The 16,355-nt window shown below is 44.8% G+C and overlaps 1 protein-coding gene across 1 annotated transcript; it reads right to left on the bottom strand.

Annotated features, from left to right (window-relative positions):
• Positions 1-271: 271 nt before the first annotated feature.
• LOC137365583 (probable G-protein coupled receptor 139) lies at positions 272-6,604 on the bottom strand. The gene is made up of 2 exons (XM_068027970.1): positions 6,535-6,604; positions 272-1,176 (listed from the first exon to the last, which is right to left on the bottom strand). The coding sequence occupies exons 1-2, from the start codon at positions 6,602-6,604 to the stop codon at positions 272-274; spliced, it is 975 nt and encodes a 324-aa protein (XP_067884071.1).
• Between the last annotated feature and the right edge of the window lie 9,751 nt (positions 6,605-16,355).

Here is a 16,355-nt window from a genome sequence, read left to right as displayed (position 1 = left end):
TGTCCCTGTCTCACTGGAGTTACTGCTGCTCTCACCATCTCACATTCAATGTCATTTGCAGAGTTTTCTCTGTTGCTGTGGCTTCAGGGTGGGTTTAGTTCTCGAGAGCAAGTCCCGCCTCAAAAGCTCAGATTATCAACAAAGTAAAACCTCAGAATCAGATATAAAATCATTTCAGGGCTCAGAAATGAATTTTCTGTCTTGTAGGGAGTGCAGGGAATGGAATATGAAATGGGATTTAGTTCCAGAGTTTGAAATCCTTCAAATCTTTCTATGATTTCAGTAATTTAACGATGAGATTGAGAGGGTATTTCACCGCCTTCTTCAGCTCCTGTCTGAATTTAGTCTGTGTCACAGCGTAAATACATGTGTTGGTGCAGCAACTGAGAACCTGCAGCATCTGTGATGAGTGATCTGTGATAAAGATAGGGTCAGTGTCGGAGGAAGGATAGTCAATACCTGCAATTCGCGAATAAATGTTAAACACAACCAGTGTCATCCATAACAGTATAAAACTGCCAGATATACTGAAGAGTAAAATAATTGATTTTCTGCGATTTTCCATCTCTGGGTCCTTGTCATTCTCTCCATTACTGTGGCGCTGGAATCCCCTGCGGACTTTACTGGATAATAAAATCCGTCTGACAGTCAGAACATTGAGCAGCAAAATCAGAAAGATCGGACCACAAGGAGTTAAAACGTAGTGAATCAATTCAAACGCCCCCCATGTGGGGGAAGTATAGAAGCTTATTTTATTGTCACAACCCATGGGAACATTATCAATAATGTAATTTTGTTCCTGTGTAAAGTACCAGGGGGCAGACTCTAAACAGCCCAGCACACTCACTGTTGCTACAACTACAGCCGCCGTTTTCTCGGTGCAATATTTTGTTTTCAGCTTCTCACAACAAATAGCCACAAATCGATCAAAGGTAAAAGTGACTGTGAGCCAGACAGAAACATTTGTTGCAGCATAAAGCAGAACGAGACTGAGAGAGCACACAGGAGTAATTCTCAGGAACGAAACTGGGAAATAAATTAAAACAATCCAAACCAATATAGGATCAGTGATAACGACCAGGAGATCAGCCACTGCCATTCCCACCAAGTAGACTGTGATACATTTGGAGAGACCGCACTTTCCTCGGGACAGGATCACAATCGCCACCAAGTTAACTGGAAGAGAGAAAAAGGAAACAGAGAAATTACTGATCAGACCTGGAGAGAAAACAGCAGTTTGACAGAATCTGGGCTGAAATTTCCAGATTTGTTGCGGCACTGAGCAGTGAAAACTGATTCATTGACCTGGGTAGTGCTTTACCACAGTGAAATGTTTAGAACAAAGAACAAAGAACAAAGAAAATTAGAGCACAGGAACAGGCCCTTCGGCCTTCCAAGCCTGCGCCGATCCAGATCCTCTATCTAAACCTGTCGCCTATTTTTTAAGGGTATGTATCTCTTTGCTTCCTGCCCATTCATGTATCTGTCTAGATACTTCTTAAAAGACGCTATCGTGCCTGCGTCTACCACCGCCGCTGGCAACGCGTTCCAGGCACCCCCCAACCTCTGCATAAAGAACTTTCCACGCATATCCCCCCTAAACATTTCCCCTCTCACTTTGAACTCGTGACCTCTAGTAATTGAATCCCCCACTCTGGGAAACAGCTTCTTGCTATCCACCTTGTCTATTCCTCTCATGATTTTGTACACCTGAATCAGGTCCCCCCTCAACCTCCGTCTTTCTAATGAAAATAATCCTAATCTACTCAACCTCTCTTCATAGCTAGCGCCCTCCATACCAGGCAACATCCTGGTGAACCTCCTCTGCACCCTCTTCAAAGCATCCACATCCTTTTGGTAATGTGGCGACCAGAACTGCACGCAGTATTCCAAATGTGGCCGAAACAAAGTCTTACACAACTGTAAATTGACCTGCCAACACTTGTACTCAATACCCCGTCCGAAGAAGGAAAGCATGCCGGATGCCTTCTTGACCACTCTATTGACCTGCGTTGCCACCTTCAGGGAACAATGGAATGAACACCCAAATCTCTCTATACATCAATTTTCCCCAGGACATTTCCATTTATTGTATAGATCAATCTTGAATTGGATCTTCCAATTATTTTGGAAAAGCACAATTATTAATAATGAATTGGGAAATTTAGAGAGAAAGTGAATAAAGTCAGCATCGGATCTCCTGGAATTATTGAGTGAGGATGCAGTGCCAGTGGAGAAATGAGAAGGGATTTTACAGGATGGAACTCAATGGATGAATGGGAATTTGTCTCCAGAAAGTTGGTTGGGAAGGTTTGGGGAGAGCGGGATGTGCAGCTGATTTGTTGCTCTTGGTTCAGGAAACTGACAGGAACTATTACCAAATATGAAAAATGCAGCGCTGAGTTTGAGTACGAGCCATTACCCAGAATGGCAGAGCAGACTTGAAGTGCTGAATGACCTTCTCCTGCTCACATCTTCCTGTATTCCTATCAGGTTGGACGAGGCAGCTGGAGGTGGAGCCAGTGAGTGTGATTGGGAGGGAGAGAAGGAAAAAGACATGTTGGATCTGGAGGAGAGACTGGAGCAGATGGTTTGGGACAGTGAATAAACAGGATCAACGGATGAGGAGACTGAGGATTCAATACAGTGAGAGGAGAGGTTGAGATTCACAGGGAGAGACTGCAGCAGAGTGTTAGAGGAAATCCAAGATCCAGTAATACAACTCAATGTATACATTCAAGCAATAATCCCTGTCTTCTATTGGTGTTGGATTATAGTTAACTGTTTTTACAATATAATCAATATATTTAGTTTGTGTAGACAATTAAATATAAATGTAAATATATTTCTGATATCAGCCTCGCTCTTTATTGAATTTAACAGTCACAGAGATTTCAAAGTGCGACATTTAAATAATGAATTACCATCAGTAAAGTACTGATTCTATTCTGTTTATTCAGTCACTAACATAGGAGCTTTCTACAAAACAAAGAACAAAGAACAAAGAACAAAGATAATTACAGCACAGGAACAGGCCCTTCGGCCCTCCAAGCCTGCGCCGATCCAGAGCCTCTCTCTAAACATGTCGCCTATTTTCGAAGCTTCTGTATCTCTTTTCTGCCTGCCCATTCATGTATCTGTCTAGATACATCTTAAAAGACTCCATCGTGCCCGCATCTACCACCTCCGCTGGCAATGCGTTCCAGGTGCCCACCACCCTCTGCGTAAAGAACTTTCCACGCATATCCCCCCTAAACTTTTCCCCTTTCACTTTGAACTCGTGTCCTCTAGTAATTGAAACCCCCACTCTGGGAAAAAGCTTCTTGCTATCCACCCTGTCTATACCTCTCATGATTTTGTACACCTCAATCAGGTCCCCCCTCAACCTCCGTCTTTCTAATGAAAATAATCCTAATCTACTCAACCTCTCTTCATAGCTAGCGCCCTCCATACCAGGCAACATCCTGGTGAACCTCCTCTGCACCCTCTCCAAAGCATCCACATCCTTTTGATAATGTGGCGACCAGAACTGTACGCAGTATTCCAAATGTGGCCGAACCAAAGTCCTATACAACTGTAACATGACCTGCCAACTCTTGTACTCAATGCCCCGTCCGATGAAGGAAAGCATGCCGTATGCCTTCTTGACCACTCTATTTACCTGCGTTGCCACCTTCAGGGAACAGTGGACCTGAACACCCAAATCTCTCTGGACATCAATTTTCCCCAGGACTTTTCCATTTACTGTATAGTTCACTCTTGAATTGGATCTTCCAAAATGCATCACCTCGCATTTGCCCTGATTGAACTCCATCTGCCATTTCTCTGCCCAACTCTCCAATCTATCTATATTCTGCTGTATTCTCTGACAGTCCCCTTCACTATCTGCTACTCCACCAATCTTAGTGTCGTCTGCAAATTTGCTAATCAGTCCACCTATACTTTCCTCCAAATCATTAATGTATATCACAAACAACAGTGGTCCCAGCACGGATCCCTGTGGAACACCACTGGTCACACGTCTCCATTTTGAGAAACTCCCTTCCACTGCTACTCTCTGTCTCCTGTTGCCCAGCCAGTTCTTTATCCATCTAGCTAGTACACCTTGGACCCCAAGCGCCTTCACTTTCTCCATCAGCCTGCCATGGGGAACCTTATCAAACGCCTTACTGAAGTCCATGTATATGACATCGACAGCCCTTCCGTCATCAATCAACTTTGTCACTTCCTCAAAGAATTCTATTAAGTTGGTAAGACATGACCTTCCCTGCACAAAACCATGTTGCCTATCACTGATGAGCCCATTTTCTTCCAAATGGGAATAGATCCTATCCCTCAGTATCTTCTCCAGCAGCTTCCCTACCACTGACGTCAGGCTCACCGGTCTATAATTACCTGGATTATCCCTGCTACCCTTCTTAAACAAGGGGACAACATTAGCAATTCTCCAGTCCTCCGGGACCTCACCCGTGTTTAAGGATGCTGCAAAGATATCTGTTAAGGCCCCAGCTATTTCCTCTCTCGCTTCCCTCTGTAACCTGGGATAGATCCCATCCGGACCTGGGGACTTGTCCACCTTAATGCCCTTTAGAATACCCAACACTTCCTCCCTCCTTATGCCGACTTGACCGAGAGTAATCAAACATCTGTTCCTAACCTCAACATCCGTCATGTCCCTCTCCTCGGTGAATACCGATGCAAAGTACTCGTTTAGAATCTCACCCATTTTCTCTGAGTCCAAGCATAACATTTCTCCTTTGTCCTTTAGTGGGCCAATCCTTTCTCTAGATACCCTCTTTCTCCTTATATATGAATAAAAGGCTTTGGGATTTTCCTTAACCCTGTTTGCTAAAGATATTTCATGACCCCTTTTAGCCCTCAAAATTAAAACAAAATGAGGACTTGACTGAAATCAACACAGCGGAATAGGTCCAACAGGAAAATGAAGACAATCTGACAACAGACAACTTCAACTCACAGTTTCTCTCCCTAATTGTCCTGGCCATTCCAGCACTTTATGATAGTGAATTATTCACACTGCTGCTTCTTTCCCTTTCTCTTTACTTCAGCTTATCGCTTTCCCTCGGTTTCATTCTCCCTGCTCCTTTTCGCCTTCCCCGTCTCTCTGGAGTACTCAACCCGGCAAATTGTTACTTAATGCTGCTTTTCAATTATGATTTATTCCTAACATTCTGCACCTGTGTTCTGTTCACCTGCCCCAGGTTCAATGATTCTATTCTCAGAGTCAGTTTGATCAATAATGAAACCTCTGTGAATAATTTAACGTATCTACCGAACATCCGAGTCTCCACCTGTTCACCTACGCTCTTCACGTCATCGACAATGCATGTAATAAACAGGGTCAAAAGCTTCTTCCAGACAAACCTCACAATCGTTGAAATTCCGTCTGCTTGAATTATGAAGTAAACAGTTGGAATGTGGGATTGTTTCATTAATAAAACACCAACATCAGCTCTGCAGCTGATAATCTACAGATAAATGGAAAGACTCCTGATTCCAAATGATAGAGTGTAAACCAATAAAATATCACACCAGTACCTTCTACTTTACAATGTAATCCAGTGACAGCGAAGGCTCCACAGTGAAGCTAAGAAGGAGATGTGAAAGTGTCAGCAGCAAACTCAGCAGCGTCAGACACACACAGAATGAAATAATATTTGATGTCAGTGATAACCAATAAATACATTGAAATCCCAGTTAAACTGAGCCATGTTATTGTGGAGGGAGGACACTGTGCTGTCCCCTTGCAACACTGAGACCGTGAAATGTCTCATTATCAATCACTGAAAAAATAAATCGATAAAAATATTCCAAGATTGGTTAGATCCACATTAAATGCCTGCTTAAATCCGGAAATAGAACTCGACCCGAATCCAACCAATCTACAGTGGACCCGAGCCCGACCGTCCCGAGTCCCTCCAATTTTTCCCCGAGCCCGAAGCTACTCGACCATCCCTGTAGTTTCCTTCCGACCAGGAAGCTCCACGAATTTGCAGCGCATGCGTGATATCGTCATAGCTTCGTCCTACACTCCCAGTTCCGATAAGTTTTTTTTAATTTTAATATTTTCCAGCAGAGCATTTGCTGTGTGTGTCCCACCCGACCCGACCCGAGCACGACCCGGACTCGGTCCGACGCGACCCTAGCCCGAATAGCCTCTGGTCAGGTTCGGGTCCGGTCGGGTTCATGTTGGGTAGCCAGCTTTTAATCCACATCATGAAACTGTTAAAAGCTCCTGATGGTCTGGTTCGTGATGCTTACCGAAACATCTCATTCAAATACATTGAATACAGAGAACAATCCGGCAACATAGCCAGGATTACTTAAAACAACACCAATCAAGACATAACACAACTCCTGCAAGACTGAAAGCGGAGACAGTCAGGAGATTCCATGAGTAAATTGCTGGAAGAGAACAGGCAGCTGTGTAACACACACAGTGAGAAATAATACCGAGTACAGAAGCGCCGTTCATATCGATTTATAATTTTAACAGCTGAGATACTGGCTTACCAGGAACGCCAATTGCTGCAAGGACAGGATAATAAATGTCTTCGATCTGATAGATTACTGGATATCCCATCTCTGTGTGAAGCAGAGACTTCTGTTAGCCTGGAATCCACAGCTCCAGAAGGTAATCGGCGCTGATTCATTCCAATGGGTCCTGATTTATACAGGGGATAAGTCTCCACTGATACGGTTACACTCACCTGAATAAACACATTACTTCAGCAGCTTTGACTCTGATGTAAATAACGTGGTGGATAAAACACATCATTTCAATGTCAATTACATTTCTTAGTAAGATCTCTTTTGGCAATAAACCTGAAATCTGTACTCATACTGGACGGATGCTGCACCTCTCAGTGGCGTCATTTACATTTTCCATATTATTGTATTGACCTTGTTCACTCTTGGTGTTTCTATTGTAAATGTAACTGATTTGACTGCTGTGGACACTGAATCCAGGTAAAAAACAATCCCGTTTCACTCTGTTCCTGTCTTTTGCCGCTTTAAATGTGAACCTCGAGTCTCTGATTCAGGACCTGTTCAGGGTTACAGCCTCGAAACTGCTGTGGGTGATATTAGGGGACAGACACTGTCCACGTCCAGTGGGGAGGCAGTCGCATAGTGATGATATTACTGGCCTAGTAATTCAGAAGCCTGGCCCAATGACCTGTTGACTGGTGTTCAGATCCCACCATGGCAGCTGCAGGAATTTAAATTCAATTAATTGACAAAAGTCTGCAATTGAAAGCTGGTCTCTATAATAGTGACATTAAACTATCACTAATTGTTGTAAAAAAAAACAACATTTAGTTCGCTTATTCCTTTCAGGGAAGGAAATCTGGCATTCTTACCTGATGTGGCTACTGATCCAGAGCAATGTGGCTGACTGTTAACTGCCCTCTGAAAAGGCCCAGCAGGCTGTGAAGGGCAATAGATACTTGACATTTTCAGCGGAGTTCACATCACATGTACTCTCTGCTATTCTCTCTGTTATTTCACTGCAGATATGTTCCTGTTTATTCGAACATAGAACAGAGCACAGTACAGGCCCTTCGGCCCACGATGTTGTGCCGACCCTTTAACCTACTCTAAGATCAAACTACCTACAGACCCTTCATTCTACTATCATCCATGTACCTATCCAAGAGTCGCTAAAATGTCGCGAATGTATCTGCTTCGACAACCACCGCTGGCAGCGCATTCAACGCACCCACCACTCTCTGTGCAAAGAACCTACCTCTGACATCTCCCCGAAACCATCTTCCAATCACCTTAAAATTATGCCCCCTGGTGATAGCCCTTTCCGCCCAGGGAAAAAGTCTCTGGCTATCCACTCTATCTATGCCTCTCATCATCTTGTACCCCTCTATCAAGTCACTTCTCATCCTTCTTCGTTCTAATGAGAAAAGCCCTAGCTCCCTCAACCTTTCTTCATAAGACATGCCCTCCAGCCCAGGCAGCATCCTGGTAAATCTTGTCTGCACCCTCTCTAAAGCTTCCACATCCTTCCTATAATGAGGCGACCAAAACTGAACGCAATATTCCTAGTGTGGTCTAACCAGGGCTTTATAGAGCTGCAACATAACCTCACGGCTTTTAAGCTCAATCCCCCTGTTAATGAAAGCCAACACATCATACGCCATCTTAACAACCGTATCAACTTGGGTGACAACTTTGAGGGATCTATGGACGTGGACCCCAAGATCCCTCTGTTTCTCCACACTGCCAAGAATCCTGTCTTTAAGCCTGTATTCTGCATTCAAATTCGGCCTTCCAAAATGAATCACTTCACACTTTTCCAGGTTGAACTCCATGTGTCACTTCTCAGCCCAACCCTGCATCCTGTCAATGTCCCGTTGCAACCTACAACAGCCCTCCACACTATCCACAACTCCAGCAATCTTTGTGACATCGGCAAACTTACTAACCCAGCCTTCCACTTACTCATCCATGTCATTTATAAAAATCACAAAGAGCAGAGGTCCCAGAACAGATCCCTGCAGGACACCACTGGTCACCGAGCTCCAGGCTGAATACTTTCTATCGACTACCATCTTCTGTCTTCTATGGACCAGCCAATTATTTATCCAGACAGCCAACTGTCCATGCATCCCATGCCTCATTACTTTCTGAATGAGCCTACCATGGGGAACCTTATCAAACGCCTTGCTAAAGTCCAGATACACCACATCCACTGCCCTTCCTTCATCAACGTGTTTTGTCACATCTTCAAAGAATTCAATAAGGCTTGTGAGGCATGACCTGCCCCTCACAAAGCCATGCTTACTGTCTCTAATTAAACTATGCTTTTTCAAATAATCATAAATCCTGTCTCTCAGAATCCTCTCCAATAATTTGTCGACCACCGATGTAAGACTGACTGGTCTGTAATTTCCTGGATTATCCCAATTCTCTTTCTTGAACAAGGGAATAACATTTGCCACCCTCCAATCATCCGGTACTACTCCAGTGGACAGTGAAGACGCAAAGATCATCGTCAAAGGCGCGGCAATCTCTTCCCTCGCATCCTGAAATAACCTTGGGTATATCCCGTATGGCCCCGGGAGTTATCTATCCTCATGCCTTTCAAAATTTCCACCACATCCTCCTTCTTAACATCAACCTGTTCAAGCGTATCAGCCTGTTTCACGCTGTCCTCACAAACGACCAGGTCCCTCTCACTAGTGAATACTGAAGCAAAGTATTATTAAGGACCTCCCCTATCTCCTCCGCCTCCAGGCACAAGTTCCCTCCACTATCCCTGATCGGCCCTACCCTCACACTGGTCATCCACTTGCTCCTCACATAAGTGTAGAACGCCTTGGGATTTTCCTGAATCCTACCCGCCAAGACTTTTTCATGTCCCCTTCTAGCTCTCCGAAGTGCATTCTTCAGTTCCTTCCTGGCGACCTTGTAACCCTCTAGAGCCCTGTCTGATCCTTGCTTCCTCAACCTTAATTAAGTTTCCTTCTTCCTCTTGACTAGCTGTTCCACATCTCTTGTCTTCCAAGGTTCCTTCACCCTACCATCCCTTTCATGCCTCATCGGGACAAAACTATCCAGCAGTCGCAGCAAGTGCTCCCTGAACAACCTCCATATTTCTGTCGTGCATTTCCCTGAGAATTCTGTTCCCAATTTATGCTCCCCAGTTCCTGGCTAATAGCATTGTAATTCCGCCTCCCACAATTAAATATTTTCCCATCCCGTCTGCTCCTATCCCTCTCCATGACGATAGTAAAGGTCGGGGAGTTGTGATCACTATCACCGAAATGCTCTCCCACCGAGAGATCAGCTACCTGGCCTGGTTCGCTTCAGTGGTTAATGGCTCATGTAAAATTACAACTTTTCCGACTCCTGACTCCTTCCATCCATTTCATTGTTGACCAGACACCCAAATTCCACCACCCCTCATTATCAACTGCTCCAGATCCTTGCTTCCATTTCAACCCCTCACCAAGTCCGGCTCTCGACCTTTTCACATTTTGAGACAGCCCCTCTTGGCTCTGTTAACAAGTAAAACAAAAACACCTCCCCTGTTTTCTCACTTTCTCGGCCATTGGGCTGGAGGTGAAACTGGATTTAAACCATTGGATTCCTTATTCAGCCCTTCCACTGTGTCCAATGCTCATTCTCATCCTCCTTTAATTTTGTTTTCAAATCAATTTCCCAATTAATTGTTGATAATTGCTCTCAGGAGAATTTTGTTCCCGAAAGTGCTGGATGCTGCTGCAAAGCTGTAAATTTCACTCCAGATCCTGCCAAACTGCTGTTTTAGTTTGAGGTCTGATCAGTAATTTCTCTGCTTCCCTTTCTATCTTTTTCAGTCAACCAGATGGCGATTCTTATCCTGTCCCGAGGAAAGTGTGGTCTCTCCAAATGTATCACTCGCTACCTGGTTGGCATAGCACTGACTGATCTCCTGTTCGTTATCACAGATGCCATATTGAGGAGGCTTCCGGTGGTTTATTTCCCAAATTCATTCCTGTCCATTACTCCCATCTGCATTTCAATTGTTTTCCTGATCTTTGCAACCACAATGGTTTCTGTCTGGCTGCCAGTGGCTTTCAGCTTTGATCGATATGTGGCCATTTGTTGTGGGAAGTTGAAGACAAAATATTGCACTAAGAGAACAGTGGCTGTGGTTATCGGAACAGTGAATGTGCTGTGATCTTTAGAAAGTGTTCCCTGCTACTTTATATATACACCTAAATATATAATTAATAATGTTCCCTGGGGATGTATCGTGAAACAGAGCTTCAGTACTTCCCCCTCATGGACCAGTTTTGTGCTGTTTCACCGCATTTTAACCCTTTATGTCCCGTTATTTCTGATTTTGCTACTCAATGTTCTGACAGTCAGACGTATTGTAACGGCCAGTAGAGGCCGCAGGGGATTTGCAGGCCTCAGCACTGGGGAGAAGCGAAATGACCCAGAGATGGAGATTCGAAAGAAATCCATCATTTTACTGTTTAGCATATCTGGCAGTTTCAGACTGTTATGGATCATGCAGGTTGTATTTAACATCTATATGTGAATCACAAAACAATACAATTTATCTATCAACGAGCCTTATTTTATCACACAAACAGCAGGTGGAATGCTGCAGCTTCTCATTTCCTGCACCAACACGTGTATTTACACTGCGACCCAGACTAAACTCAGAGAGGAACTGAAGAAGATCCTGAAATACCCATTCAATCGAATAGTTAAATTCATTAAGCGGGGGTTGGCAAGTTCTCGCACTAAAATCTATTCCTGACTGCACTGCATAAACTCACTGCAGGGCGGAGCATTTTATATTTACAATTTAGAGCCCTGAATAAATTTTAGTTATTTAGAGATACGGCACTGAAACAGAACCTTCGGCCCATTGAGTCTGTGCCGACCATCAAGCACCCTTTCATACTAATCTTACGTTAGTCCCAGACCCTTATCTGTACGAGAGGCAATTTACAATGGCCAATTTACCTATCTGCCTGCGAGTCTTGGCTGTGGGAGAACTTGCAAACTCAGCACTGGCAACACCAGAATTAAACCCGGGTCGCTGGAGCTGTGAGGCCGCAGTGCTAACCACTGCGCCACTGTACCACCCTTGAATTTTTGGATTTTTTGTTGCCGTTTACCTTTGCAGAAGGCACATGAAATATTTCTCAAACATAACGATGCTGAAGAGCACAGCTGAACATCAACTGAAACAGTTGTTAATCAAAGGAGCTTCTGTTGCCTCAGAAGACAGATTGACAGGGTGGTGTACTGGTAATGTCACTAAACTAATAATATGGAGGCCCATGTTAATGTCCAGGGAACCCGGGTTCAAATCATCCCATAGCTGCTGGTGGAATTCAAATTGAATTAATTCTTAAAAATATGGAATTAAGAGTTGGTCTCAGTGGAAGTGCCATGAAACTACCATCATTTGTCGTTAGAATCCATTTGGTTTTCTAATTCCCATTGTGGAATGAAATCTCCCTTCCTTACCAGATCTGTTCTTCATGAAAGAATAAATAATATAAGATGAAGGAGGGGTATGTCACCCAAAAAAACTAAAGCATGAATGAGGAAAGAGAGGGAAAATCAAACGTTAAAAAAGTGAGATAAAAGCAAAATACTGCGGATGCTGGAAATCTGAAACAAAAACAAAAACAAGAAATGCTGGATTCACTCAGCAGGTCTGGCAGCATCTGTGGAAAGAGAAGCAGAGTTAACGTTTCGTTTCAGTGACCCTTCTTCGAAACTTCCGAAGAAGGGTCACTGACCCGAAACGTTAACTCTGCTTCTCTTTCCACAGATGCTGCCAGACATGCTGAGTGAATCCAGCATTTCTTGTTTTTGTTAAAAAAGTGAGAATGACTAGCAGAGCTTTTTGAAGGAAACAATGCAAAGAGGAACGGGAGAAGAACTGAGCGCACCTTGGTAAGAAAGCACGGAGCGGAGACGATAAATCGACCCAGAAGATCGAGGCCCGGTCTCTTGCCTTCCGGGAGTGGAGAAGAGCGGAGCGTACCTGTGAGGAGAATGCTGGGAGCGGAGCTGAGTGGAGAGCAGTCGAACCTCTTCCAGCACACTGGAGTTTTGAAAACAAAAAGGCAAACAATGACGTCAGATGATAGCTGCATGCTGATTGATTGGTGAGCAACAGCTGTGTGAATATCTTTAGAAAAAGGGGAATGATTTTTTTTTGGTTGGGATACAAATCTCTGGTGTTCAGGTGAGTACTACTAAAGTTTTCTTTTAAGGACTTTAGATGGAAGTGAGTGGAACAAGGCCCCTAGTATAATTAGTATTTTTAATTAATGGTGTAAATAACTAACCTCAGGGTAAGTCATGGCAGAAGAGCTTAGCCCCGTGATCTGCTCCTCCTGCGCTGTGGGAAATCAGGGACGCTTCCAGTGTCCCTGACGACCATGTGTGCAGGAAGTGTATCCATCTCCAGCTACTGGTTACCTGCATTACGCAGCTGGAGCTGCGGGTGGATTCACAGTGGCGCAGTGGTTAGCACAGCAGTCTCTCAGCTCCAGCGACCCGGGTTCAATTCTGGGTCCTGCCTGTATGGAGTTTGCAAGTTCTCCCTGTGTCTGCGTGGATTTTCGCCAGGTGCTCCAGTTTCCTCCCACCACCAAAAGACTTGCAGGTTGATAAATAAATTAGCCAATATCAATTGCCCCTAGTATAGATCAGAGATTATGGGATTAGTGTAGGATTAGCATAAATGGGTGGTTGATGGTCCCGCATAGGCTCGGTGGGCATCTCTAAATAAAAATAAAATAAATAAATCCCCGATGCTGAGGAAGTCATGGCTAGCATGTTTAGTGAGATGGTCACACCGCAGGCAATGGCGACAGAGGCAGAAAAGAGATGGGTGACCACCAGACGGCGCAGGTAGTGCAGCAGTTCCAGTGGTCATCCACCTCTCAAACAGATGCACCGCTTTGGATACTGTTGGGGGATGACCTCCCAGGGGAATGCAGCAACTGCCGAGTTTGTGGCACCACGGAGGGCTCTGCTGCACATCAGGTGATGAAAAAGGTTGGAAGAGCTGTTGTGTGAGGGGATTCTGTCGTAAGGGGTAACGCAGATAGGCGTTTCTGTGGGCAGAAACCAAACTCCAGCATGGTATGTTGCCTCACTGGTGCTAGCGTCAAGTATGTCTCCGAGTAGCTGCAGGGTATTTTGAAAGGGGAGGGTGAGCAGCCAGAGGTCGTGGTCCATATTGGAACTAACGCCATATTCAGAAAGAGAGATGAGGTCCTACAAAGTGAATATAGGGAGTTAGGCCGAAGCTTGAAAAGCAGCACCTCTATGCTTGCAATCTCAGGATTGCCACGTGCCAGTGAGGGAAGGATGAGGCAAATGAATGCGTAGCTGAAGAGCTGGTGCAGGCGAGAGGGCTTCAGCTACTTGGATCATTGGGATCTCTTCTAATGCAGAGGTGACCTGGACAAGAAGGGCGGGTTGCATTTAAACTGGAAGGGGACAAATATCCTGGCATGGCGGTTTACTAGTACTACTCGGGAGGGTTTAAACTAATCTTTCAGCGGGGTGGGACCCAAAATAGTAGTCTCTCCGATTAGATAGTTGAGACAAATGTTGGAGGTTAAAAAAGCAAGTCCAGTCGACAGGCCGGGCAGGGATAGGACAGGGAGTGTGGAAGGACTGGGAGGCTAAACTACATTTACTTTAATGCATGAAGCTTCACAGGTCAGGCAGATGAACTCACAGCATGGATCGGTACATGGGATTGTGATATTATAGCTATCATGGAAACGTGGTTGAGGGATTTGCAGAACTGGCAGCTCAATATTCTGGTGTACCGATGCTTCTGGCGTTACAGAGGTGGAGGTAAGAGAGGAAGGGGTGTTGCACTATTGATCAGGGAGGACACCATTTCAGTACTTAGAGAGGATATCCCGGGGGGAATGTCCAGCGAGGCTATACGGGTAGAACCTAGAAGTAAGAAAGGGGTGATCACTTTGATAGGATTATAATATAGGCCTCCCAATAGTCAGAGGGAAGTGGAGGAGCATATATGAAGGGAAATCACAGATAGGTGTAGGAATTATAGGGTTGTAATAGGAGGTGATTTTAACTTCCCTAATATTGACTGGGGCTGCCTTAGTGCTACGGAATCAGATGGGGAAGAATTTGTTAAGTGCGTCCAGGATAGTTTTCTAAAGCAGTGTGTGGATGGCCCGACTAGAGAAGGGATACACTCGATCTCCTCGTAGGAAATGAGGATGGACAGGTGGTTGATGTGTCAGTAGGGGAGCATTTTGGGAACAGTGACCATAACTCTATTAGCTTCAAGATAGTTATGGAAACGGATAGGACTGGACGTCAGGTTGAAGTCCTAAATTGGGGTAGGTTAATTTCGATGGCATTAGACAGGGACTCTCAAAAGTTGAATGGGAGAGGCTGTTTACAGGTAAAGGGACGTCTGGCAAGTGTGAGACTTTTCAAAGTGAGGTAGGAAGAGTTCAGGGCCGGCATGTTGCTGTGAAATGCAAGGGAAAGGCTGGCAAGTTTAGGGAACCTTGGTTGACGAGGGATATTGAGGACAAAGAAGGAGGCATATGCCAGGTATAGGCAGCTGGGATCGAGCGAGTCACTCAAGGAGAAGAGGGAAAGTAGGATTACACTTAATAAGGAAATTAAAAGGGCCGAAAGGGTCCATGAGATTTCCCTGGCAGGGAAGATAAAGGAGTATCCTAAAAGACTCTATAAGTATATTAAGAGTGAAAGGGTAGCTAGCATGAGAGTCGGTATCCTAAAGGAACAGTGCAGCAATCTATGTGCGGAGCCACGGGAAATGGGCGAGGTCTGAAATGAAGGTTTCTCGTCCGTATTTGCCATGGAGTAGATTATGGAAGCTAGTGAGCTGGATAAATCCCCAGGGCCTGACCAGGTGTAACCTAGTATGCTCTGGGAAGCAAGGGAGGAGATTGCTGGGGCTCTGGCAGAGATTTTTGTATCATCGTTAGCCATGCGTGAGGTACCAGAAGACTGGAGGAGAGCTAATGTTGTGCCTTTATTTAAGAAGGGCAGCAAGGATAAGCCAGTCAGGTCGGTCAGCCTTACATCAGTGGTGGGAAAGTTATTGGAAGGAATTCTGGTATACAGTATTCATGTGCATCTGGTAGGCATGGTCTGATTAGGGATAGTCAGCATGGCTTTGTGCGTGGGAAATCATGTCTCACGAATTTGAGTGAGCTTCTCGAGGAGGTGACCAAGAGGATTGATGAGGGCAGGGCGATGGACGTTGTCTACATGGACTTTAGCAAGGTCTTTGACAAAGTCCCCCATGGTAGGCTGGTCAAGAAGGTTCACACACATGGGATCCAGGGTGAGCTAGCAAATTGGATACAAAATTGCCTTGGTGATAGGAGGCAGAGGATGGCAGTGGATGGTTGCTTTTCACATTGGAGGCCAGTGACCAGTGGTGTCCCGCAAGGATCGGCGCTGGGCCCTCTGTTGTTTGTCATATATATTAATGACTTGGATGTGAATGTAAGGAGCATGGCTAGTAAGTTTGCAGATGACCCCAAAATTGGTGGTATAGTGGACAGTGAAAATGGTTGTCTAAGGATACATAAGGATATAGATCAACTGGGAAAGTTGGAAAGGGAGTGGCAAATTGAATTTAACGTGCAGTGATGCATTTTGGGAAGTTAGAGTCATAGAGAGATGCAGCACTGAAACACGCCCTTCGGCCCACTGAGTCTGTGCTGAACATCAACCACCCATTTATACTAATCCTACATTAATCCCATATTCCCTACCATTCCCCTACCTACACATGGCACAATTTACAATGGCCAATTTACCTA

This window comes from Heterodontus francisci, unplaced genomic scaffold, assembly GCF_036365525.1.
Source record: "Heterodontus francisci isolate sHetFra1 unplaced genomic scaffold, sHetFra1.hap1 HAP1_SCAFFOLD_436, whole genome shotgun sequence".
NCBI classification, from domain to species: Eukaryota; Metazoa; Chordata; class Chondrichthyes; order Heterodontiformes; family Heterodontidae; genus Heterodontus; species Heterodontus francisci.
This window is presented reverse-complemented; position numbering and strand designations above follow the sequence as displayed.

Coding starts and splice junctions, on each gene's coding strand:
- LOC137365583 (XM_068027970.1), bottom strand. CDS start 6,604: ATGGGATATCCAGTAATCTATCAGATCGAAGACATTTATTATCCTGTC. Junction 1,177..6,534: donor TGCAGCAATTGGCGTTCCTG/GTAAGCCAGTAT, acceptor TCTCTCTTCCAG/TTAACTTGGTGGCGATTGTG.